Raw genomic sequence first — 26,916 nt, 5'->3', positions numbered from 1 at the left:
GTTGTCAAGATAAAAATTGACAGGAGATTGAGAACAGAAGACCTTCAAGTGTCTACTGCCACACTTTCTGATTTTATTTCAGCATCTGTGTCATTTTGCCTTTCACACGTGGTTGCCGACCACGTTGTCCATGGGAGCTGCTCCTCAGAGTACAGAGCAAAGCACATCCCCACAACGAGCACCCAGTGCACAGGAGCTCATGCTGAATGCACTCCAGGTTGCTTACGTACTCCACCGTCTCTATACTGCTGTGTTCTTCCTCCGTTATTTACTCTAGAAATAAGCATTCGCAAACACAGCAATAAGCAAGCCGCAGTTGTTACTCAAGCAACAAACATGAAAAACTGGAGAAACTAAACAGTTGACTGTGTATTCCCCTTCATAAATGCTGTCTGACTTGCTGAGTTCCTCCAGTATTTTAGACCATAAAATGTAGGAGCAGAATTAGGCCATTTGGCCCATTGAGTCTGCCATTCCATCATGGTTGATTTTATATTAGATTTGATTATGAGGACACACAGTCCTCTTTTATTGTCATTTAGTAATGCATGCATTAAGAAATGATACAATATTCCTCCGGTGTGATATCACAGAAACACAGGACAGACCAAGACTGAAAAAACTGACAAAAACCACATAATTATAAAATATAGTTACAACAGTGCAAGCAATACCGTAACTTGATGAAGAACAGGCCATGAGCACGGTAAAAAAGTTCAAAGTCTCTCGAAAGTCCCATATCTCACGCAGACAGGAGAAGGAAGAAAACTCTCCCTGCCATACCCGACCACAGTCCGACTCTGAGTCGTCCAAAAACTTCGAGCCTCCGACCAGCCCTCCGACACCGAGCACCAAGCACCATCTCTGCCGAACGCTTCGACCCCAGCCTCGGTCGCCAGCAGCAGGCAAAGCCAGGGATTTTGGGGCCTTCCCTCCGGAAGATTCTCGATCGCACAGTAGCAGTGGCAGCGAACCGGGCATTTCAGAAATTACTCCAGATGTTCCTCTGTGCTTTCATGTCTGTCTCCATCAAATCAGAATTGTCCACTATCCACGATATCATTTCACCGGAGAGCTGCATCACGCCGCCATCTTCTCCTCCCACACTCCTTTTCAACTCCATTCTCCTGCCTTCTTCCCGTAACCTTTGATCCCTGAACAATCAAGAACCTATCAACCTCTGCTTTAAACATACTCAATGGCTTGGCCTCCACAGGTGTCTATGGCAACATATTGCACAGATCAACCACTCTCTGGCCAAAGTTGTTCCTCCTCATCTCTGTTCTCAAGGAACATCTCTCTATTTTGAGGCTGGGCTTAGACTTGCCCACACAAAACAAAACATCCTCTCTACATCCACTCTATCTAGGCCTTTCTATATTCAATAGGCTTCAATGAGATCCCCCCCCCCTTCCCCTGCTGTTCTTCAGTGTGTGTTGCTGCAGGTTTCTCGCGTTTGCAGAATCTGTTCTGTTTATAATTAGCAGCTGAAACTTGCCAGCATTGCTCCTTTAATGGCAGTCAGTGTGATCTGATTTACCCCGTGCATCATGAGCTGCTCTGCAGGTCACCAAGGCTGATGGCACAGTGTTACCGTAGCAGACCAGGCGGAACATCACCTGCAGGCCATCCACTGGAGGCAGCCATATTAACGCAAAGCAATAAAACATCCAGCAGAACTTGTAAAAGGGCCTGGCCTTAACCCCAGTTTGTCTGCACGGAATCCACCGTGTGGTCATACTGCACTCTCTGGTCCACTGTGCTCATGTCGAACATCGAGTATCTATCTCTACCCATTTCATTTACCAACACTTGCTTGGGAGCCTTCCTCGCCTTGGCCAATCAAGGGCTCAACTGGATATTTCCCAATTTTTAGGACAGATTAAGGCTAAGGGTGAAGGACGAAGTCTCACTATTCTGTGACACTTCACTCGCCTCATCTCTGAGGCTGTGGCCTCACTCCCAATGACTCTGCGGTTCACGTACTGTGGGTGTTATCGGAGTGGTTAGCGCAACGCTTTACAGTACCAACGACCCGGGTTCCATTCCCGCTGCTGCCTGCAAGGTGTTCGAACGTTCTCCCAGTGCCCGTGTTGGTTTCCTCCGGGTGCTCCGGTTTCCTCCCACCATCCAAAGACATACTGGTTGGTAGGTTAATTGGTCATTGTAAAGTGTCCCGTGATCTCACTAGGGTTGAATCAGGGGATTTCTGGGCGGTGTGGCTCGAAGGTCCAATAGGGCCAATTCCATGTTGTATCTCAAAAATTAAAAATATAAAAACTTTTATTGTTTGTACGATTTCTTTTTTCGCACATTGGATATTTGTCAATCTTTATGGTGGTTTTTTTTTGTGGATTCTATTGTGTTCCTTTTGTGGCTGCCTGCAAGATGAATCTCAAGGTTGTATACCAACTTTTGATAATAAATGCACTTTGACTCTTTGACTTTCAGGAGGAACATTTTTGACAGGGCGAGGCCAGGATTTCACTTTTTACGGAGCCTCCTGGTTAATAATTAACGAAAACAGCTACGGAGAGAAACAAAAGGGATAGGTAGAAACTGGAGAATGCAGGTCAGAGCTGTTAAAGGGAACTGAAATGTGAAAACAAATCGCCAACACCTAATGGGTTTCTTTTCTCACTTTTTCTTGCTTAGTAGGGGTTTTAATCTCTCTTTTTTTAAAAAAAATCACCAAAATTTTTCAATCTTTAAAATAACATTTTTTTCTTGAGACATTGTAAGTGTTGCTTACTTCGATGTACTCGTGTTAATTTTGGATAATAATAATAAAAAGATTTGAAAAGAACAAATCGCCAACAATCCCAGCTCATCAGGGAGTGTTTGTGGAGAGAGAAATGCTGAGATAATATTGCAGGTGTATAATATTACGATGAGTGGAACTCTATCCTCGCTGTGGGTGGGGTGAAAATGTTGTGAAGACAGATGTGCAGAATATGGATGAGATGCAGCTGAACGTTCTGCCAAGTACGGTAGAGGGGAAACCATGGATAGGCCTTTCCAGATTCCCCTTTTGGTTTCCGCTAGCGTAGTGGTTAGTGCAACACTATTACAGCTCAGGGCGTCGGAGGCTGGAGTTCAATTCCAGAGTCCTCTGCAAGGAGTCCCTGCAGTGCTCGCTGTGGAATGCGAGGGTTTTCTCCGGGCGCTCCAGTTTCCTCCCACTGTGTAAAGACAAACCGGCTAGGTCAACTGGTCATTGGTAAGTGTCCCGTGATGAGGTTACGTTTAAAATCCCCTTTGGTACAGACTGTACTGATATGCAATTCACCGCTTTTACACGTCCCCAAAACTTTCACTTTTTATTTGAGGAAGCTCACTCCAGATTTAGAGTTAGAAGTATGGAATGGAATTAAACTTAAACTCTTAAGAAAGTGCCATTAACGTAATACTCAAGTCAAGCCAGGAATGGAGGGCAACATTTGGTTCACCTGTGATCTTGACCGCATTCAGCGCTGGGCGGTCCTGCAGAATTCTAATCTGGGCTTTCTGATGATGAAACTTGTGTAGTGTTGGGTGAAGGAAATACAATAGACCAGAGCACATTATCCATACGTACAACGTTCAGGCATGAACTAAGGTCCAAGTAACATTCATTTGGCTCCAGGCAGTGACCACCACCAAAAAGAGCAGGCCTACCCATATGGCTTTGTTTAATGTCCTGACCATCTGCCACAGGGGCTCCCAACCTCTTAATGGCGAGGAGTCCATGGGATAAAAAAGGTTGGGACCCCTTGATCGACAAGAACCTCACCATCAACTAGGCCAGTTCCACGAATACTGTGGGTACCAGAGAAAGTCAGCTGTTGGATATCTACAGTACATCAGGTGAATAACTTCACAACACCGCAAAGACCTTGCTCCAGTTGTAAAGTGTATCAGGAGAACAATATTCTCCACTAGCCTGGATGAGTGTAATTACAATAACAGTAAGATCCTTTATTGCGGTAAGGTTGTCCAATGCACATGCAGGCTCCACCCAGCTAACAGGAGGCAGCCTGACCTGCCGCCTGCTTCCAACTCATCCCCTGCAGCCTATTTAAACCCATCTCTCATCCACAGTCCTTGTTCACTCATGCAAACCAGATAGCCTCAACCTGTTGCCCCTAACCTTCAGTTATCTTGTTGGCTTTCCGTGTTAAGTATCTGCTCTCTCTTGTTTTGTGGCTCCCTCGTGGCTTGGTATTTTGGAGTTAGTTTTTGTAGTTTTCACTCATCGCTAAATAGTCTGTGCCGCTCTGTGTTTGGGTCAAGCCTTTACCACAAAAGACATCGAGCACTGATGCACCACCACTTTCACATTCTGTTCCAAGCCCTAGGTAATTCTTTACTGGAAATAACTTGCAATTCCTTATCTTCACTGGTGGGTCCTTAGCAATCCCATTGCACTGGACTGTGTTGATTGTTGGCTCACTGGAACTGAACCGAACACTCCTAGACAGTTTCAAGGACTCTGTGGTTTGACGTTCAATATCCTGTGTGTAATTCACCCGTTTTTTGCCATTTGCACAAAACGTGTTTTTTCTCGTGTGCGTTAGGTGTTTGATATTTTCTGTGAACGGGTTCCATGGCGCTTTGTTTCGTAGCTGCCTGTGTGAAGACAAATGGCAGGGTTGTATACTGCAGACATATTTTGATAATAAATGTACTTTGAATCTTTGAATAAATACCATCTGAGCCAAGCTGACATATAAATACTTATACACAAGACTCCGGAGCAAGCAATTTTCCTAGTCTGGCAAAATTACTCATGGATTGAACTGATTCCCTGTGTTTCTTATACCAGGAGTGAACTTAACAATTTGGTACAAAGTCAGGTGATTTACATTCAGAAATGTAATATTGTTGGCACAGGGGAGAAAAAACAACAGAGGTTAGAACAAAAATTGAGTTAAGCAGGGAAACTCTATTCTCACCAGCATGAAATCATGCAAGAAAGGAGGATCGTTTCCCAGCAATGAGTCACTACGCTGGGTCAGAAAAGGTATTTGCTCTCAGCTTCGTGCAAGTTATGTTCAATTTTTCACTTGTTACTTTTTTGTGTTCAATGATTTATCTCTCTAGAGTCCTGCATAGTGTATGGTGCTAAATTAGTTTTTGTTTCAAGTAGCAATGGCTCCTGTTCTTAAATTCTATCGAAGAGATTGAGCAATTTTTCCCCCACCCTCTGGAGCCAGCCTTCTGTTTCAGATAAACGGCGGCTTTATTATTATCATTATTTGTCCGTGTGAGCTCTGGCAGTGTTAAAACAAAACTGACAAAGTGGAGCTGATTTGATTGACTGTGCAGTTGATTTTCATATGTGCCTTTAAAAATGATAACAAAGCTGTAAAATGAAACATATGCTTCGACATTATCAGGGCAATTTTCCAAAACCCCATGAATATTCGGTAATGGTAAGGAACTGGCATGCAGAAGACACACCTTTATGTATCTGAATCACGTGCCCCGTGCATGCAGAAAGGCTAAAACATGTTGTTTAATTACTTTTAAACTGGGAGTACAAAAAGGTGTTCATCTAAATGACGCTCAACCAGCTTAGTGTTCAGGTGGTGCTGGGAGTAGATATATGTTTTGATCAGTCATTGGATGTGGAAGCCACCAGCAAGGGCAGCAATGAATATGTATTCCTAACTTCAATTAATGTAGCCTTCTGGAGGTAGTATCCTCACAATGCTGGTAAGTGTTCATGATCTGTTGCAGTGTTGGCGGGACGACAAAATATAGTGGATTTTGGTTAATTGGGACACGTGGGGACCAGTACATTTTAGCCCAATTAAGCTGCTGCCCCAATTAGGCAAAGTTTCATGGAAATAGTTAAAAAGGCATAAAAAGAAGACAAGCAAATTATACATGTAAATGAAGTACAGAACAAATTTGAACACTACCAATACTACTACAGTACTATGAAACTTGTGTATTAGTTCCTAATAGTTATCGACAGGAGTAATTTATCCAGCGTACACAATGAACAAAATCAGCAGACACCTGGAGCGGATAATGGACTGCGTTTGTACAATACTATTGATAATTGCATCTTCCAGGTCTTCATTTTTATTGTAACATTCAAAGTGATTGTCTACATCTTTAAATTCCTCGCAGCTCCCACCCTGTTGAAGTAGTGAAATCATTTCACTTCCACTCCCTGCTGTTTCTGGCATATCGAAGCCTAAGTGCTTGAAACCGCAGTGAGCAAATCAGTTCTGAATTGTCTTACTGCTTACTTCTCACCTACTTATCAGTGACAAAAAAAAACATTGCTCTTTAGACAAAAAAAAGCATACGTAACTAACACTATTTAAAAAATGCTCGCTGTAAGCATGGCCTAACGGCTATGCAAGCGTCCACAACTGACGAGATTTAGAACCATTTAACTCAGTAACTAATGAAACACAGAACAAATTAGGACACTACCAATAAGACCATGTATCAGTTCTTAATAGTTATTGACAGAAGACTTCATGCAGTACATGTTCTTTTGATTGCCTGCAGGAAAATGGACCTCAGGGTTGTATATGGTGACATACACGTACTTCAGTAATAAAATTTACTCTGAACTTAACTAAAGAGAATCAGTGCAGACAGTGGTCTGTCTAACGGCCACATGACCCTCATGTGACTGGTGCTAGTTAGAAACTGTTCAGCAAGTCTCCTGCCCCAATCGAGCGGTATCATGTCCCAAACAAACGAAGAGAATCCCGGCCATTTTCCTCGATCAGTTTTTGTTCCTTGAGAGTTGCCCCATATAAGCAGCTGCCTGGGTTAACTGACGGCCCAATTAACCAGAATCCACTGCATGCCCAAGGTTGGATGATGCTGAGCTTGGGTCGGAAGTAGCACGTGGCAGCAGTTAGCAGTCTTGTCCTTCTGGGTGGCAAAGGTTGCAGGTTTGGGCAGCCTTAATAAGTTGCTCTACTGCACTTTGCAGATGGTACACTGATCAAGTACACCACATTGTGGTGGGGGGGGGGGGGTTAAAGAGGTGTAAATGAATTTTTAGTGCAGTGCACAGGGTGCCAATCAGGAGGGTTCCGTAATATTACTGAAGCTCAAAGCACCCAGGCAAGTACAAGGCATTCCACAGTACTCTGATTTTTTTTTAGATAGATTATGAGAACACTCAGTCCTCTTTTATTGTCATTTAGAAATGCAGACATGCATTAAGAAATGATACAATGTTCCTCCAGAGTGATATCACAGAAAACAAGACAGACCAAAGACTAACACTGACAGAACCACATAATTATAACATATAGTTACAGCAGTGCAAAGCAATACCACAATTTGATAAAGAACAGACCATGGGCACAGTAAAAAAAAAGTCTCAAAGTTCTAAGTCAATTGGCTCCCAAGTCCCCGATAGCAGGCGGCAAAAGGGAGAAACTCCCTGCCATAAACCTCCAGGCACTGACAACTTGCCGATACCTTGGAAGCAGCCGACCACAGCCGACACTGAGTCCATCCGTCCGAAAACTCCGAGCTTCCAACCAGCCTCTCTGATACAGCCTCCCAAGCGCCATCTTCTGCCAAACGCCTTCGACCTCTCCCCGGCCGCTGAAACAAGCAAAGCCGAGGATTCAGGGCTTTCTGCTCCGGAGATTCCGGTTACCACACAGCAGCAGCGGCAGCAAAGCAGGCATTTCAGAAGCTTTCCAGATGTTCCGCTGTGCTCTCACATCTGTCTCCATCAAATCAGAATTGTGCACAGTCCCCTACTTGACAGATAATCATCACCGAAGTGGCCGCGCGTGCTGTCGTCGCGCTGCCATCTTCTCTCCCTTCCCGGGAGGGTTTTGCCCTAAATGAATGATTTTATGTTTTTTCCCCAATTAGAGATATAGATCTAAAAGTTCTAGAGATTCAGGGGGCATATTATACTTTGCAGAACACCAGCTTTTGACTTGGTCTTCCTGGCACTGCTTTTATGAGACTGATCCAGTCCTATTTTTTTTGATCAGGTCAGCGATGGCATTGAATTCAGCAATGAGCCTACCATTAAATGTTAATGTGAGGTCAGATCCTCTCTCTCCTACTGAGGAAGAGCACAATCTGGTTTTTTATTGCTTTAACAGTAAAAACCGCCTAAAAGCCAGGGGTTCCCAGCCTGGGGCCCACAGACCTCTCAGTTTGTGGTCCAAGTCCAGAGCATAAAAATGACTGGGAGTCCCTGGGTGCGTTGCAGACGAACAGCCCGGAGCATTGTACAGGATCCCTACCACCCATCCCACAATCCTTTTGACCCACTACCGTCAGGAAGGAGGCACAGGAGCATCCGGACGAGGACTGCCAGGCTGGATCTCAGCTTCTTCCCTCAGACTGTGAGACCCTGCCACCACCGAGGTCTCATCACTAGGATGGCGAGCAGCTTACTGTACTGTTTGACTGTGCTGTGCTTTACTACATTCATTTTTGAATTACGTTTCATTAACTTACAGTATAATACTTTGGTTTGTGTCGTGTGTGACTTATGTAGTGAGGGTGTACCATGGTCCGGAGGAACATTGTTTTGTTTGTTTGTACAGTCAGATGACAATAAATTTGAACTTGAACTAGAATGTTATTCGTTACTTTCTACCCCATGGTGAATCTTGCTGCATGAAGAAGCCATGGACTAGACCATTATCCAAGGAGTTACGAATGGAATATTGCACAATTACCTCCAGACAATTCACTATTCTGATCTTATTTTTGACAGGTCTTTTATAAAATGGACAAGCCCTGAGAGGACAATGCTTTTTATATCCTGTTACTTAGATTATTAATGACCTTTGCCCTGCGCCAGATACAGGAGAGGTGTTGTGAACAGAACATTGGACAATACGTGGCGTTCATCGACCCCATCAGGGCCTTTGAAACAGTCAGCCGCGATGGTCTCTGGAAGATTCTGTCGAAGCTCAGCTGTCCCCGAAATTCCTCACCATCCTGCATCAGCTCCATGAAGGCCAAAACGGTCAGGTTAAGCTCAACAGTGACCTGTTTGACCCATTCCCCATCAGTAGCAGCGTGAAACAAGGCTGTGTTTTGGCACCAATGCTCTTTGCCATCTTTTTCTGCATGCTAGCGAAGGAGCCCACCTCGGAGAGCGCATAGATTCAGTTCCACACCGACGGAAATACCTTCAGCCTCTACCACCTTCTCGCCCAAACAAAGACCATGCAAGAGCCCGTTCTCGAGCTTCTGTATATGGACAACTGTGCTCTTCTCACGCACACAGAGGATGCACTGCAGGCTGCAGTCACTCAGTTCGCCAAGGCTGTAAGGGCTTTTGGGGTAACAGTCAGCCTGAAGAAAAAAACGATCCTCAGTCAGAAGCCCTCTCATGGAGTTTACAACCCATCTCAGATCACCACTGATGACCACCGTGAGCAGTTCACCTACCTGGGCAGCGTCATCTCCAATGACACTACGGTAGTAAGGGACGTTGACAACTGACTTGCCAGAGCCAGCAGTGCCCTCGGGCACCTCCAGGTACGTGTGCGGAAGAACCACCAACTGCATCTGTCCACAGGGCTGCCATTGTCACAACACTGCTATACGGCTTCGAAGCCTGGGCCTTGTACCACAAGCAAATCCAACTGCTCAAGCACCTCCATCAGCGCTGCCCCCGCTCCACCGTGGGTATCAGCTGGCAGGACCGTGTCTCCAACAGCGAGGTCCTGGAGGTGCTCAACTTCCAAGCATTGAAGCCACTTTGCTGTTCAGGCATCTCTACTGGCCAGGCCACATGCCTTGCACGGGTAACTCCAGGTTACTGAAAACAGTCCTGTACAGAGAACTCCCTCAGGGCAAGAGGGATCACGGTGCCCCGCGAAAGAGGTACAAAGACCAACTTAAGGAGCAGCTCTCTCAGGAAAATATTGAGGTCAGCAAATGGCAGCAGCTGGCTTGAGACAGGGGCTGCTGGAGAACGCTGACCTACAGAGTAGCCAAGGATCTTGAGGAATCCAGAACAGCGACTGCTGAAGAGAAGAGGAGATGCAGGAAGGGTCCCACTACCCTGGTGCTCACGTCCCAGCTGTTCCTGTGTCCCCACAGCTCCAGAGTCTGTAGGTTGAATTGGCGTCTACAGTGACCAGCGATCGTGCCGCTGCTCCTGAGGAGTCTTCTTCCCATCTGATCTTCGCAAGCGAAGAACCAGCCGTCACCGCATAGATTATTAATGTCGAATTTTCTTTTCCACCAAGAATTATTGAACATGTTATCACTGCTTTGTTTGCAATTTGGAATATGCTAGGGAGGCAGCAATTTGCCAGACTGTATTTGCTCTGCTCTTGTTGACAAGACACATCTGGACAATCTTCAACATAATCAAATAAAATTAAGGGTTTAGCTGTGCTGGAACAACATGGCTAGCACAGCAGCTAGTGATCGCGCATATCATCAACGCTCTATCCAGTTACATAATGTTATAACCAGTACGCTCAGCTGCCATTCTGTCCCCATCACATGGTTTGAAAAACCGGCTTTTGTGGATCGTGGGGATCTCAAGAAGATTCTGGGGTGAATTACTGAATTTCAGCTTCTGGCTGAACATGCCAACCCTAAGCTTTATTCTGCATTCAGATGGAATTCTGTGATTGTTAGGGATGTGACGTCCGTAGAATATTCCTCCCTTCACTTATCTACTTAATTGTCCACTATGAATTACAGTGTCAAAAGCCAAAACAACAGAGCTTCAATTTGATTATTAGTCATCAGATTGCTTTGCTCTATTTACAATGTGGTAATGCTGCTAGTTAGAATTCACATATAATCAGCTCTTTGTTTAAACTGGTTCTCCAGCTTGATGGTGATGGCAAAGAGAGGGAAATGCTGGTCCACAGGAATACATACCTATGACTGCATACGGAATATAATTCTGATGGTAGTTTCTGATGCCAGTTTAAAGCACTAGATCTGTTTGATCTTAGGTAGTGGTGAAAGAAGATTGCCTTCAAAGAGAAGAAAGGATTTGATCTTGAGAACTATACGTCAGTCGCATCTTACAATACCGTCAGGAGCAGGCACAGTCAGATTGGTGAGAAAAACTTCAACAAGTTTTCAGTCAGTCAAGCGGCATCTGTGGGGCAGGGAGGGTGATGAAGGAAGTGATGACCCTTTCCGCCCACAGATATCGTTCAACGTGCTGAGTTTTTCCAGCAGGTATTTTGTGGCTCCGGATTCCAGCATCTGCAGTCTCTCTAGGCTCCAGATCAGTGAGAATGAGGTCACGTCGATATTCTTGTGTTGGCTCTTTCACCACGCACTGACGTGCAGCCTAGCAGCTTCGTCATTTCGGCAGTCAGCCACCTTACTTTGGGGAGGCATTTGAGGCCGGACATTCAGATTCCCCATTGTACGTTATACAATTCTAGAAAATTTACATTATATCAATAAAATGCTGCATGTCTTATTTGCTATAAACTTTAGAGATTAACATTCAAACAGTTAACACCCCTGTAAGTGGCTGATGTATTACTTTTATTGGTAACCCTTCAGAGATGAGTTTGCAGATCTTATTTATTTATTCAGCGATACAATGCGAAATAGGCCCATCCGGCCCTTTGAGCTGTTGCCCAGCAACCCCTGACAGCCGTGATTTAACCCCGACCCAATCACGGGACAGTTTATGATGACCAATTAACCTACCCAGTACGCCTTTGGACAGTGGGAGGAAACCTGAGCACCCGGAGGAAACTCACGCATTCCACAGGGAGGGCCTACAGAGACTCCCGACAGAGCGGCGCCAGGATTGAACTCCGAAACGCCCCGAGCTGTAATAGTATGGCACTAACCGTTACTCTACCGTGGCACCCTGATGGGTATTACAGGAAGTAAGTAAATTATAGACTAACTGAAAATGACATAATGATTTGGAAAAACATAAACACGAGAAAGACTGCAGACGCTGGAAATCCAGAGCAAGACACACAAAGTGCTGGAGCAACTCAGCAGGTCAGGCAGCATCAATGGAAATGGATAAACAGTCGACGTTTCGGGACGAGACCCTTCTTCAGGACTGGAAAGGTTTCTGAATTGTGGGATCTGGTGTAGAACTGCTATTCTGAAGCCAATGGGAATAGATGGCAGTTTCACTAATCTGGACTTGACATTCTGTGGAACAAGCGTTCGCGAGCTATTAATTCTGCTTCCTTCAGAATAGGGGGGCCTAGATCTCAGTGAGAATGAATCCACAATCATGCAGAGAAAAAAGCAATAACATAAACTCCAGCTTAGGATGACTGTATGACTTCAGCAGAAGGAATTCCAAAAAATAGCTAAAGCAAGTCACTTAAAGCTCAGAGATTCAACAAGTATCAAAGTAATCCCTATAGAACACCAAGGTCAATGTCATTTTAAAGACACACTGGGATACATTCAAACAACTGGACTCATTTAAAGTTCACCTTTAAAGCATCTTGGCTTAGTGACTGCTGTTTCTGAATCATTCCAAATGATGAATACATTGTATAAGATTTGCGGTCTAACTTGTACAAACCTGCCCAGCAGTGAATATTTTCCACATGCCAGCTCTCTGCACCTGAACTTTAACATTCAGTTGCCTGCTGTTGTAATTTATCTCATAGTTCTCACTGTCTTAGCTATGAAACCCTGTTTCAAGTTGTAGTGACAGTCCACAAAAACTGATCACCAACACAAAAAAAAATCCCAACTCACAACCATAAGATCATAAGATATAGGAGCAGAATTAGGCCATTTGGCCCATCGAGTCTGCTCCGCCATTTCATCGAGGCTGATCTATTCTCCCTCTCAGCACAATCTCCTGCCTTCTCCCCGTATCCCTTCATGCTCTGACAAATCAAGAATCTATCAACCTCTGTCTTAATGACTTGGCTTCCACAGCTGCCTATGGCAACAAATTGCACAGATTCACCACTCTCCAGTTAAAGAAATTCCTCCTCACCTCCATTCTAAATGAATATCCCTCTATTTTGAGGCTATGTCCTCCGGTTTTAGATTCCACCACCATAGAAAACATCCTCTCCACATCCACTCTATCGAGGTCTTTCAACATTCGATAAGTTTCAACGAGGTCACCCCTCGCTCTTCTAAATTCCAGGAAGTTATTATACTGAATAACAGAAAGTTGGTTTGTATTGTTCAGTAACGATATTAGGCTGTGATTGGAAGCATGCTTTGTTATTAGTAGCAGCTTTGTAATACACTCTGCTCTGCGTTGGAGCAATTAGACAACTGCAAGACATACGTCAGGGTGCCGATTACTGATTACATCTCGGAGTTCGACACCATCATCTCCTCAATATTAATCACCAAACTTCAAAACCTAGGCCTCTATACTCCCTCCCCCCAAGACGGGATTCTCACTTTCCTTATCAGGAGATCAGAGTTAGTGTAGAACAGTAATAAAACTTCCTTCTCACCACGACCATGCAGGAACACCTCAAGGATGTGTGTTTAGCCCTTTGCTCTACTCTCTCTATACTCCTGACTGCGTGGCCAAGGACAGCACAAGCACCATCTATAAATTCACAGATGATAACACTCAGCCAACTCCATCAGTGAACAACCTTCAGTACCACTGCGGACATCTTCAACAGGCAGTGCCTCAAGAAGGTCCCATCTTTCGGTAAGGACCCTCAACATCCAGGATATGTCCATGTCCCCTTCTCGTCACAACCATCAGGGAGGAGAAGACTCACACTCAGCAATTTAGGAAACGCTTTTTCCCTTCTGCCGTCACATTCACTGGTTCACAAACACCATCTCGTTGATCCTTTTGTTTGCTCAATTTGTTTCTGTAATTTCATGTTTTTTCACTATACTGATATCACAGAGCAACACATTTCATGTCTCATCAGTCAGTGAAAATAAATGTGATTCGGATTCAGTAAATAAGCATTCCATGCCGGAATCCTCGCCAAATCTTTGTCTGTTTATGTAGTTTTTTTTAAAAAAAATCTATTGTATTTCTCTTTTCCTTCTAAATGTGAACAAGAGAATGAACCTCAAGCCAACACATGGTGTTATGTTTTGTAACTTCAAAACAGTAAACTAATTTAAAGGATGATATGGGAGTCAGAAATGTGGGTGTAACTTCGAGTTTATTTTAACTGAGGCACGCACGTATCATGTGGTAGTGCGATGACATATACCATTCATATATTTATACATATAACCTGTAGTGAATTATTTAAACATACAAACGTTTGTACATGAATGCATAATCAAATATATATATATATATATATATATATATACACACACACACACACACACATATATACACACACACACGATTACTCAAATATTACTAAAATATAAAAACACAACATATGGTAACAAATGAATTTTGATAATAAATTGACTTTGAAATGTAAAAGTTTTTCCGATTAACACTTGCGCATTTAATATTTCAGTTATATTTGAGTAATCTTGACTACATATTGGTTGGTTAAGCATTCTTGTCCTTCAAACAATTCATTACAAGTCATATTAATGCATTAGCTGCATACGACATTATACTACCATGTAATATGCGGGCACCTCGCTTAAAGAGGAGGTTACACTCACTTTTTGAACTCGCGTGTCTTTTGAATTGATTTAAAAGTTTTGAAAGTTGAAAACACAACAGACAGCATGAACATTTACACCTTAATGTTTTGTTTGCATCAGCCAAGTTGATAAATCAGTGTCTTCTGAAGAAATGGAGTGGGGTGCGAGTTAGGATGGGGAATGACCATGTGTGAAATCACCTTCAATGGTACATTGACTAAACTACCTCAAGGGCTACCAGAAATACCTGCACAAAACTATGAGAAAGGATCTCTCATTGCCTTCCAACAGTTTCTAACAAACTTCCTGTTTCTCCCTAACTTGCTAATGATGCAATATATGTTTTGGCAACCATTAGGAAACTTTAAGAGAAATAGCATTACACTCAAGTGTTGCATTCAATTATACTGTTGCTACTACAGCTATTGTATTATGCACTTAATGACATATTAATAGTAATGGTTTTATTACTATTTATTTATGGTGCAACTGTAACGAAAACCAATTTCCCTCGGGATCAATAAAGTATGGCTATGACTATATTCTATTACAGTGGATTCCAGTTAATTGGGCCATTGGTTAATTGGGGCAGCCACTTAATTTGAGCCATCTCCTAAGGAACAAAAACTAATCAATGTAGTGTAATTGATCAGTGTATCATCTGCAAAGTGCAGTACAGCAACTTATCGAGGCTCTCCAAACCTGCAACCTTTGCCACCCAGAAGGATGAGACTTCTAACTGTGGCCGTGTGCTACTTCCAGTCCAAGTTCAGCATCATCAGGACTCGGACATACAGTGGATTCCGGTTAATTGGGGCAACTCCTAAAGAACAAAGACTAATTGAGAAAATAACTGGGATTCCCTTTGTTTATTTGGGACAGTATGCTGCTTAACTGGGGCAGGAGACTGTTGCCAAACACTTTCTAAGTAGCATCAGTCTCATGCACATTGTGTGGCCTTTAGACTCTACACTGTACTCAGTGTGAACAGTTTTTAAGTAGTGCCACTTGCACGTCTGTGTTCAAAAAGCAGCACTGGTACATTTTGACCCACTTAAACAGCTGCCCCAATTAGCTGAAGTTTCACTGAAATAGTTAAAAAGGTATATAAAAAAACTACCATTTAACTGAGTAACAAATTATGTATTTAAATAAAATAAGAACAAATTAGAATGCTACAATACTACTACAGTACTATAAAACTGTGTTTTTGTTCCTAATAGTTATTGACAGAGAAATTCATCCAGTGTACGCTGCCGTGTTCTTTTGATTGACTGTAAATGAACAAAAATCAGCACAGACACCTAGTGTAGATACTGGACTGCCTTCATACAATCCTTTTGATGGTTGCATCCTCCAAATCTTCATTTTCATTGTAACATTCAAGATGACTGTCAATACCTCCAAATTCTTCATAGTTCCTGACTTGCTTACGTTGTGAAATCATTTCAATTTCATTCCCTGCTGTATCTGGCATCTCCAAGCCTGGATGCTTGAAACAGTATAGATGCAACTCAGAATCGGCACAGACTCCTACTGCAGATAACGGCCACACAAGTGCACTCGGCTGACGCTAGATAGAAACAGTTCAGCAAAGGTCCCTACCCCAGTTAAGCAGCATGGTATCCCAAATAAACGAAGGGAATGCTGGCTATTTTCCTGATTAGTTTTTGTTTTTTAAGAGTTGCCCCAAATAAGCGGCTGCCCCGATTAACCAATGGCCAAATTAAGTGGAATCCACTGTATTGTCACATGACCGGCAACAATGAATATAGAATTAAATTGAGTCAGGTTTTATAAAACAATCAAACATTTATTAAACTCTGCTCAATATAAAAAATAAACAAACGAAAATCTTAACCGGAAGTAAACTGCTATGCGGTCATTTAACAAACCGCCACTCAGTAGTAGTTCTTAAAGCGGTAAATTCAAACACAGTTCTTAAAATGGTAAATTCAAAAGTCCAAGAGATTTATACAGTCAATTAGGAGAGACTTTCCTGAAGTAAAGAATTCCTCGAAGACACGACGTCACGCCAGTCCCAGCCGGATTCTGACTTGTCCGCAGGATTCACGACGACGGAAATAAAACGGTTTAAAGACACTGACCTTCCCTGTCTGGATTCTAGATCCTGCACAGCCTTTTCTGCCACTTTTAGCAGAGGCTATCTCATGCAGATCACTCTTTCTTGAACGAATTCAATAATAGTTGATCCTTTTCAACTGTCGAACAATTCCTTCAGGTTTCTGTTTTCACTCTACAATATTACTGAAAAGATACATCAACAAACCTGGCAGCGATTGATTAAACTGCCAGTCCAGCACTTTTGTACCTTACAACAGAACGTAAAACTCCGGTTTAGATCAAAACTGCGTCATAAAGCAAATACGCAGCGGAGCGGAGTTTCTGGCTGACGTTCTAACTGGAAAACTAACTGCATCACCCCAGGGGCCTCCTTTTATACCCGATGTGAACATGTCATCACGTGACCTCACATCAGTGGGAAAATTACATCAGGTGACCTCCAAAAGACCATTACATAATCCTTATTAGCTACTCAATTACATCATGGTCATAAAACGGTCACAAGATATCCATGAGGTATGTAACAGTATATATAAAATTTAATTGTATCAAGTGCAAAAAGAGAAAAGAAATAGTGAGGCGGTGTTCATGGGTTGACTTCCCTATGTTATTCTATTATCTAAAGACACACTAAGATACTAGAATATTGCTCACTTCTTGGATGGAGCCCAGGAGACGAAGAAACCTTGCACATCACTCTCAAGGTCATCTCACTCCATCACTATTGCACTGAGGACCACCAATGAAACTGCAAGTACTGGAACCTGAAACAAAGACTGAACTGCTGGAAGATCTCAGCCAGTCAAGCATTATCTACTCAGAGATACATCACAGTAAGAGGCCCTTCTGGCCCATGAGCCCAATTAACCTACTAACCCCTACGCCTTTGGAAGGCGAGGGGCAGCTGGAATACCCGAAGGAAACCCACGCAGTGACGGGGAGAACGTACAGACTCCTCGCAGACAGCTGCAGGAACTGAACCTGGGTCGCTGGTGTTGTAATCGTGCTGCGTAACCGTGCCGCCCTCTTTCTGTGGAAAGGGATACCATCTAATGCTGCAGGTCAAGGACCCTTCACAAAACTGCACTGTAGTACCAGTGGATATCATCCACTCAACAGGTGCCTTTGAACCTTCTAAACTCAAAACTTCTGTAACCTTGCAAGTTTCAATTTAAACACCACCCTAACGGGAATCACATCGTCATAGTACTAAAACACTCAGACCTGTGGAAGCATCGGTATCATAAAGGTACTCTGCCATCTCCAACGGGATTCCACCACCAAGCATATCCTTCCCTCTCTCCCACACTCCACTTTCTGCAGGTATCACTCCCTACCCAACTCCCTTGTCCATTCGTCCCTCCCCACTGATCTCCCCCCAGCAGTTATCCTTGCAAGCAAAACAAGTACCATACCTGCCCCTACACCTCCTCCCTCACTACCACTCAGGGCCCCAAACGGTCCTTCCAGGTGAAGCGACACTTTATCTGTGAGCCTGTCGGGGCCATCTACTGTATTCAGTGCTCCCAGTATGGTCTCCAGTACATTGGTGAGACCTGAGGTAGATTGGGAGACTGCTCCGTCAAGCACCTACGTTCCACTCGCCAGAAAAAACGGGATCTCCCAGTGGCACCCATTTCAATTCTACTTCCCATTCCCATTCTGACATGTCATCCATTGCCAGGATTAGTCCACACTCAGGTTGGAGTAGCAATACCTTATATTCCATCTGGGCAGCCTCTAACCTGATAGCATCAACATTGATTTCTCAAACTTCCGGTAATTGCACTCCCTTCTACCTGCTCTTTTCCTTCACCATTCCCATTTCCCTCTCTCACCTTATCTCCTTACTTGTCCATCACCTCCCCTTGGTGCTCCCCTACCATCCCTTTCTCTCATGGCCTTCTGTTCTCTCCTATCAGATTTCCCCTTCTCCAGCCTTTAACTCTTTCACCATTCGACTTCCCAGCTCTTTACTTCAGCCCCCACCCTCTCCCGATTTGACCTATCTCCTACTACCTCGTACCTCTTCGTCTCCTTCCCCCACCTTCTTAATCTGACTCCTAATCTCTTTTATCCAGTCCTGATGAAGTTCTCGGCCTGAAACGTTGGCTGTTCACTCTTTTCCATAGACGCTGCCTGGCCTGCTGAGTTCTCCAGCATTTTTGTGTGGATTGCTTTGATTTCCAGCAATCTGCATTCTTTTGTTCATAAAGGCAATATTGTTTCAACAAAGGGACTATTACCTTCTCAAAGACATTCAGGAATAGATAGTAAAACATTGCACTTGCCTGCAACAGCCATGGGCCATAATGATTATTCGGTAGAATGAGTCATTTAGATTATAGGTGGTGCTCCTGACTGAACAGCCATAATCCTCATTATATTGTAGGTTGAGGTGTCAGTCCACGGCCACCTCTTGTGTCATGATGAGGCCACTCTCAGGGTGGAGGAGCAACACTTTATATTCCGTCTGGGCAGCCTGTTGGCATGATATTGCTTTCTCCCAATAAAAAAATTCCCACCCCCTCCTGTCTTCCTCTATTCCCCACTCTGGTCCCTTACCTCTTCTCACCTGCCTATCACCTCCCCAAGGTCCCCCCCCCCCTTCCCTTTCTCCTTTGGTCCTCTCTCCTCTCCTATCAAATTCCTTCTCTTACCTTTCCCACCCACCTGGCTTCACCTATCACCTTGTAGCTAGCCTCCTTCCCCGTACCCCACCTTTTTATTCTGTCTTCTTCCCCTTTCCTTTCTAGTCCCAAAGAAGAGTCTTGGCCTGAAACATTGGCTGTTTGTTCATTCCCACAGATGCTGCATTCCTCCAGCAGTTTGTGTGCATTGCTTTGGATTTCCAGCATCGGCAGAATTTCTAGCGTTCACAATGGAACATTTTTTCTCTGAACCACATAAGAAACAATGTTAACATGACAGATTACCTCAAGGATTTGGCTTGCATACTGTAGCTCTGATAAGTTCCTCAGATCGACTGCTGCTTCTCGTTAGGGAATTCTAAGTCAGGAGGGTTTTACCATGAAGCAGCAACATCCTTCCTCAGCTAACATCTCATCTTGCTAACTTCACAACTGCTGAGTTCCTCCAGCATTTTGTGTGTGTTTATTTATTCAGATACAATGCAGAATAGGACCATCCAGCCCTTCGAGCTGCACATTTTGAACTTTGACCTGCAATCCCGATTTACTCCAAGCCTAATCATGGGACCATTTACAACAGGGGTTCCCAACCTTTTTTGCACTGTGGACCAGTTTAACATTGTCAATATTCTTGTGGACTGGCCGACCGGTGGTGGGGGGCGGGGGGTGTTCAAGTAGGGTTAAACTCACCACAACATGTCTTTTACAGTTAGGGTTGCCAACTTTCTCACTCCCAAATGAGGGACAGAAGTAGCAGTCAAAGCCCGGGACATTTTACCCCAGGAAAGACTACCATGACCATGAAGCCTTGCGCGGGCACCTGCGTGCGCATACGCGTATGTGCCAATTTTTTTCCACAAATCGGTTTTGACTTAATCTTTCCGACTATACTGTACATACATAATTTCTACTTTATATAGGCTGTGTATTTATCATATCATTCCTGCTTTTACTATATGTTAGTGTTATTTTAGGTTTTATGTGTCATTTGGTATGATTTGTTAGGTTATTTTTTGGGTCTGGGAACGCTCAAAAATTTTTCCCGTATAAATTAATGGTAATTGCTTCTTCGCTACACGCCATTTCAGCACGAAAGGTTTCATAGGAACGCTCTACCTTAGCGGGGAAAATACGGGACAAGGGCGGTCCCGTATGGGACAAGCCAATTTAGCCCGATATACAGGACGTCCTGGCAATACAGGACAGTTGGCAACCCTAAGTTCAACAGTGCGTGACAGGGAATGAGGAAAGGTGCAGCTGACTCATATCGTTTCCTTGTGGCCCAGTAGCACATGCTTTGTGGCCTGGTACCGGTCCGCGGCCTGGTGGTTGGGGACCGCTGATTTACAATGACCAATTAACCAACGAATGAACAAACGCCTTACAGGCTGCGGCGGGAATTGAACCCGGGGCGTCTGTACTGTAAGGCGTTGTGCTAACTACTACGCTACCGTGCTACCCATATTGCTTTAGATTTCCAGCATCTGCAGAATCTCTGGTGTTTGTAGCTACGCAACTGTTTGACAATGCTGTTCCAAAGAAAATCAAGCAAACATGAGACTGGAAAGAAAAGATATTTAATTATCTCAAAGGATCAGAAGGTCAGCACTTAGGATTTGAGAAAGTAGAGATTTATAAAAGAATGTTGCGATGAACTGACAGACTCCTGACATGCATCCGCTCCAAAAGATTATTCTTTTGGCTCTGATGAATAACTGTCTTGGACAATGTAATGAATTTACAAGGCCACATTTCACTCAGAGATTATGGAAAGCTTCTTGCACAGAATTGCCGACAAATCTCTTATGCACAATCAAATAAATGCTTTCCCAGTAGTTAAATTACGTTCGTCTATGCCAATTCCTCTTTTAGGATCTTAAATTCCAGTGAACGCACTCAGGCTTCAAAACTCTACATAATGAAAGCTTTCCAAACCACTACATGTAAATTCTATCTTGCTTTTTTTACATACAAATTCTATCCTGTTTTCAGTCCACAAGCCCTTCTTCATTTATTGTACATTCACACACCAAGGATAGGCAGGCAAGCTAACACTCGGAGCAGGTAATAACAAAGGAACGTTACGGCCATTGCGAAGAAGATACTTCCATGATGCTATTGGATGGAGCTCAAGAATTTTGACTCAAGTAATAAAAAGACAAGAACATGTCCAAGTCCAGCTGGGGTGAGACTTGAAGAACACACAGGAGCAGACGGCTGCCTTTGCCGTTCAGAGGGCAGGAGGTTTGTGAAGTACTAGAGGCAGCCTTGACTTGTTGCCACAATGCATTTTATAGACATAGTTGGTGGAAAGTATGAACGTTCAGACAGATTAGACATCAATCATATGGCTGCCCTGCCCTGAAGTTCTTTCTGTGAGGTTAGATATATATTTAAAGTAGGTGGATTTGATTACTCCATGTAGTTGAGGTAATGAGTTTAGTAAACCTTGCATCAAACTATTGGTATATGGCATAATATACTGACATAGAGTCATAGAAAAGTACAGCACAGAAACAGGCCCTTCAGCCCATCTAGCCAGTGCCAAACCAATTAAATGGTCTGCTTCCACTGACCTGCACTGGGACCATACCCTCCATACCCCTACCATACATGTATTTATCCAAACTTCTCTTAAATATTGAAATTAAGCTGGCAGCTCATTCCACACTCTTATGACCCTCTGAGTGAAAAAATTTCCCTTGTGTTTCCCTTAAACTTTTCACCTTTCACCCTTAACCCATGACCTCTAGTTGTAGTCCCACCCAGCTTCAGTGGAAAAAGCCTGCTTGCATTTACCCTGTCGATGCCCCTCATAATTCTGAACAACACACACAAAATGCTGGAGGAACTCAGCAGGCCAGGCAGCATCTATGGAAGAGAGTACAGTCAACATTTCAGGCCAAAACTCTTCCACAAGACTGGAAATTCCCTCAATCTTCTACGTTCCAAGGACTAAAGTTCTAACCTATTCAATCTTTCCATGTAACTCAGATCCTCCAAACCCAGCAACATCCTTGTAAGCTTTTTCTGTACTCTTTCAAAGTTATTTACATTTTTCCTGTAGGTAGGTGACCAAAACTGCACACAGTACTCCAAATTAGGCCTCACCGATGTCTTATCCCACTTTAACATAACACCCCATTTCCTGTACTCAATACTCTGTCGAAGATACCCACAGAGTGCAATCAGATGGGGAGTTAATAAATATCCACTCTTTAGGTTTCTCATGATGAAGAAAAGCCTATGTTTTGTAACTGCTAGAAGTGGTTAATCCAGCAGATAAAGTGATTGGCCTCCAGCCACACCTACCTTCAGCCACGCTATGTTGTCAGTGGAGTTACACTTTTATTTCCCTCGACTTAAATTCTATTAAAGCTCCTTGATATCACAAGGCCAAATTCTGACTTAACATTGTTGTCTATCAACCACTTTCCCCTCACTTCCGGAACTCAGGTCTGTTGAGGATATTTGGATGAAGCCAATCAATAGGATCTCCAGCAAATCAAAAATGAGAAGTTTATTACTGTATGTGGCTGCAGCCTCTATGCTCACGATCGATTAGATGGTTGTGATTGGTTAAATTGGTTTCTTCCTCCATTACATCATTCACTTTTAGACTTTCAATGCAGTTGCCCAGCTAAATCATCCTTCAAACCTACGTTACCTAGGGTCACCGACTTCAGGTTCTGAGCACCAGAGTTATAGAAACACACACCACCTTAGGTTCAAAGCCATTACCACCATCACCACCGTAGCACAGCCTTTAGAGCAGCTGCTACAGTTTGAGGGGTTCCAGAGTTTGTTGTTCAACCCTGGCAGCATTCTGTAAGGAGTCTCTCTGCGTCCTTCCCATGGAATGTGTGGGTTTTCCCCGGGTGCTCTGGTTTCCAGCCACAGTCCAAAGGTTATCCGGTCACAGTAAAGTGTCCCGTGATTGGTTTGGGGTTAAATTGAGGCTGTCAGGGGCTGCTGGGCAGCATCACCAGAAGGGCCTGCGGGGCCTCTTCCACACTGTAGCTCTAAATAAATAAATACAATAAACCACGCTGATATGCAATTCACATTTTTTACATGCTTCTTTGTTCGTGTCCCCTAAAACTTTCACTTCTTTATTCAACAAAGCTAACTCCAGATTTCGAAGTGTGGAACTAAGTTTAACTGTGGAGAGAGTGCCATTAACAATACTCAAGTCAAGCCGGGAAGAGAGAGCAACATTTGGCTCATTTGAGGTCTTGGCTCTGCATACAGCACTGGGGGGGGGGCAGGGTCCTACAGAATTCTGATCCGGGCTTTCTGATGATGAAGCTTGTGTAGTGTTGGGTGAAGGAAGTACAATAGACCAGGGTACGTTATCCAAACATACAACATTCAGGCACGAACTAAGATTCAGTAGGTTCCAGGCAAAGATCACCTCCAAAAAGACGAAGCCTACCCATCAACTTCCAAAATATATTTGTGGCTACCTGGTTACAAAGGAACCATGCCTTTTGTTTTATGCCATGGACCCTTACCATTAATGACGGGTCCACGAATGGAGACAAAGGTTTGTCAATGAGTATGGTTGGAATATTGGCATTGTAAACGTTCAGCTCTTCTTCAAATTTTAATTTTAATCCAACTCCGATGGTGAGCACAACTTTAAACATCTCATATGGTCTAAGGCAGGGATTCCCAATCTGGGGTCCACAGACCCCCTCATTAATGGTGAGGGTCGAAGGCCCGCAAGTGCCTTGCTTTTTAACACTGGTTTGATTGCACCAGTGAAACCCAAGGTGCTGGCTGAAATGTCACTAGAAGATGGAAATTTCAGTCCTGGCCAAGGTGAACAACTTTTTTTTTCCCCTGGATGGAATGATGTTCACTGTCAAATGAATGAAGGCAGAGCAAAAATCTTATGTTGTGTGTCATCCAGGCGGAACAAGCCGAACTGAAATACACTGAGGTAGTACAAAATTACCCAACACAGGACAAGGTGCTGCGGCTACAGAGAAAGAGCAGTGCAGGGGAACAAATAAAGTGCACTGGATCAAGAGTTCATCTCTAACTTCTGAGAGGCGCATTCAGAAATGCGACAAAAGCAGGCTAGAAGCTCTCCCTGAGTCTGGTGGAAATGTGGGAGACCAAGGACAACTTGGTGCCGTACCATGCAGACAGAAGTGAGGACCCTGAACCACACCCAGGGCACAATAGAGAAGATGGCCAAGGAGAGATGGAGGACCTTCGTTGCTGCCCTAAACACCCTCTGCGTAATAGGCAGTCGGTAAGTAGGTTGAGTCTGGTGGTATGTGCTTTTGAATTTTCTGACAGGATTGGAGGAGATCCTTGATTAATGTTGCCTAATTTCCCAAGACAACAGGAGGTATAGCCAGAGTCAGTGGAGATGAAGTTGGGCTGGGCCAGGTTCACAACTCTCCAGAGTTCCTCGCTGTTCTTGGGCACAGCAGTTGCTGCATGCAGTGATGCATCCAGACAGGATGATTTTCTTTGGAGCATCTGTTAAAAATTGCAACCAATCATCAAGGCCATCCCTTAGCCTTATGCAGAAGGTCAAATTATTAACATGAGGTTCTGCAGATACTGGAAAAACAGAGCAACACACACAAAATGCCGGAGGAACTCAGCAGGCTAGGCGGCGTCTATAGAAATGAATAAACAGTCCACGTTTCGGGCCGAGACCCTTCTTCAGGACTGTCAGATCAGTTTCGGGTCGTGGCTCTTCTTCAGGGCAAATGATTGGTGACATTTATATCAGGAGTCTGAAGCTCTCCACCATCAGCATCACACCGCTGATACAGAGAGAGGCACGTACTCCGCCCAGAACCAGCCCCTTCGTTTTGTTGACATTGAGGTTGTTGCCTTGAATGTTCTATTATCATAAACATGTGCAAATGTAGCAATAAACAACACGGATACTCTAACCTTGCAGGTTTGCAAAATAAAAAACTCAGGTTACAGACCTGCGAGAAGGGGATTACAAGCTAACCACTGTGAGCTACTTTACCGTTCTTTCTGAGGAGGCACCGACACCCGAAGCGGATCGGGACGGATAAAGAAATGCTACAGGTCGGGTTCCTTTGGGGGTGGGGACTATTTGGTGAAAGAAAACTCGCCCACTTTACCATTTGTTCCTCACTCCCTCTCTGCAGACCCCGATCTCACCTTGTAGCCATAGCGCAACTCTGCGCGGACTCCAGGTGTTGACAGGCTCCATCTCCCGAATCTGGAGCTGGTACAGGAACGACAACCTCCGGCGCGCCCAAACTCACGGCAACTTTCACCAAACTTCAGCCGCTTCCGCCTGCGTCGTCACCCACAGGTAGGCGGCAGCGCCTCTCTCATTGACGGGTTGCGCTGTCAATCTTGGAGTTAAGGTGTGCCCTCGAGATCCGGAGAGAGAGGGGAGGGGGGAGGAGAGAGGGGGGAGGAGAGAGGGGGGAGGAGGGAGGGGGGAGGGGGGAGGAGGGAGGGGGGAGGGGGAGGAGAGAGGGGGGAGGGGGGAGGAGAGAGGGGGGAGGGGGAGGAGGAAGAAGGAAGAGAGGGTTGTTTGTGACAACCACCAAGAAAGGTGGAAGAAGGGCGAAAGTAGACATCGAGAAAACATTGAGCACGGCAAGTGAAAGGAACGGTCAGAGAGGGGAATGGAGAGAGAGCAGAGAGCGTTGACCTTCAGTGGTTAAGCGGAAGGCACGTCCTTCGTCGATTTAGCGCGTAGTTCGTTCTGCTTTAATGCTCAGCTGAAAGTTTATTTGGGGTTCCATTGGAAGCGGGAAGAATCCATAGCTGATCCCTCAGCCGAAGGGGAAAGTCAACATCTAACTGAGAGACGGAAAGAGCGAGGCTGCGGACAAGTTCGTTCGTTGTGCGCCGTGTTGTATGGCGTGGGCGATCATGGTGTTTGACCATGATGGTTCTTGGCAAATTTTTCTATAGAAGTGGTTTGCCGTGGCTTTTTTTCTGGGCAGTGTCTTTACAGAACGGATTACCTTAGCCAGTATTTCTTCAAAGATTGTCTGTGTAGTGTCACTCATCGCATAAACAGGATTTGTGATGTGCACCAGCTGCTGATAGGACCATCCACCACCTGCTCCCATGGCTTGTCATGACCCTGATCCGGGGCTAAGCAGGTGCTACACCTTGCCCAAGGGTGAGCTGCAGGCTGGCAGAGGGAAGTACACCTCCTTTGGTAGAGACGTATCTCCACCCCGTCATCCAGCACCAGGACCAGAGCCTGCCTTCATTCACTAGTTGGACTTGTCTCTCCACAGATGCTGCCCAACCTAATGAGTGTTTCCACCAGTTTCTCTTTTTACTTCAGATTTTCAGCACCTGCCATTTTATTTTAATTTGCATTTTGCAGCCCTGCTACCCCTGATAGTAACCCTCATTTCATTTGCCTTTACACTTGTGTGCTGATGAAACATTCTTGAATTGAGACTTGGAACTGTGAGGCCACTGTGCTACTCTGAATGGAAATGAGTTAAATGAAGTTAATCAATGACAGGAAATGGCTGAGTAAGATTAAAGTCATGATAAGATTTGACAGCAGGAAGTGATGTGTGCTAACCTGGAGTGCAGAGGAGAATAATCAAGGGATTTTAATGGATGGGTGGCCAAAACAATCAGCAGGCTACTGTGACTCACTATG

General features: G+C 44.3%; 1 protein-coding gene across 2 annotated transcripts in view; it reads right to left on the bottom strand.

Annotated features, from left to right (window-relative positions):
• cnksr1 (connector enhancer of kinase suppressor of Ras 1) overlaps positions 1-25,640 on the bottom strand; it is a 137,280-nt gene extending 111,640 nt beyond the window's left edge. For both annotated transcript variants that reach the window (XM_072246994.1, XM_072246995.1), the window contains exon 1: positions 25,431-25,640. In XM_072246994.1, the coding sequence (XP_072103095.1) occupies positions 25,431-25,482 (52 nt within the window). In that variant the 5' untranslated portion in view covers positions 25,483-25,640. The remainder of the gene's footprint in view (positions 1-25,430) is intronic.
• Between the last annotated feature and the right edge of the window lie 1,276 nt (positions 25,641-26,916).

Source organism: Mobula birostris, chromosome 30 (assembly GCF_030028105.1).
Source record: "Mobula birostris isolate sMobBir1 chromosome 30, sMobBir1.hap1, whole genome shotgun sequence".
Classification (NCBI taxonomy): domain Eukaryota; kingdom Metazoa; phylum Chordata; class Chondrichthyes; order Myliobatiformes; family Myliobatidae; genus Mobula; species Mobula birostris.
This window is presented reverse-complemented; position numbering and strand designations above follow the sequence as displayed.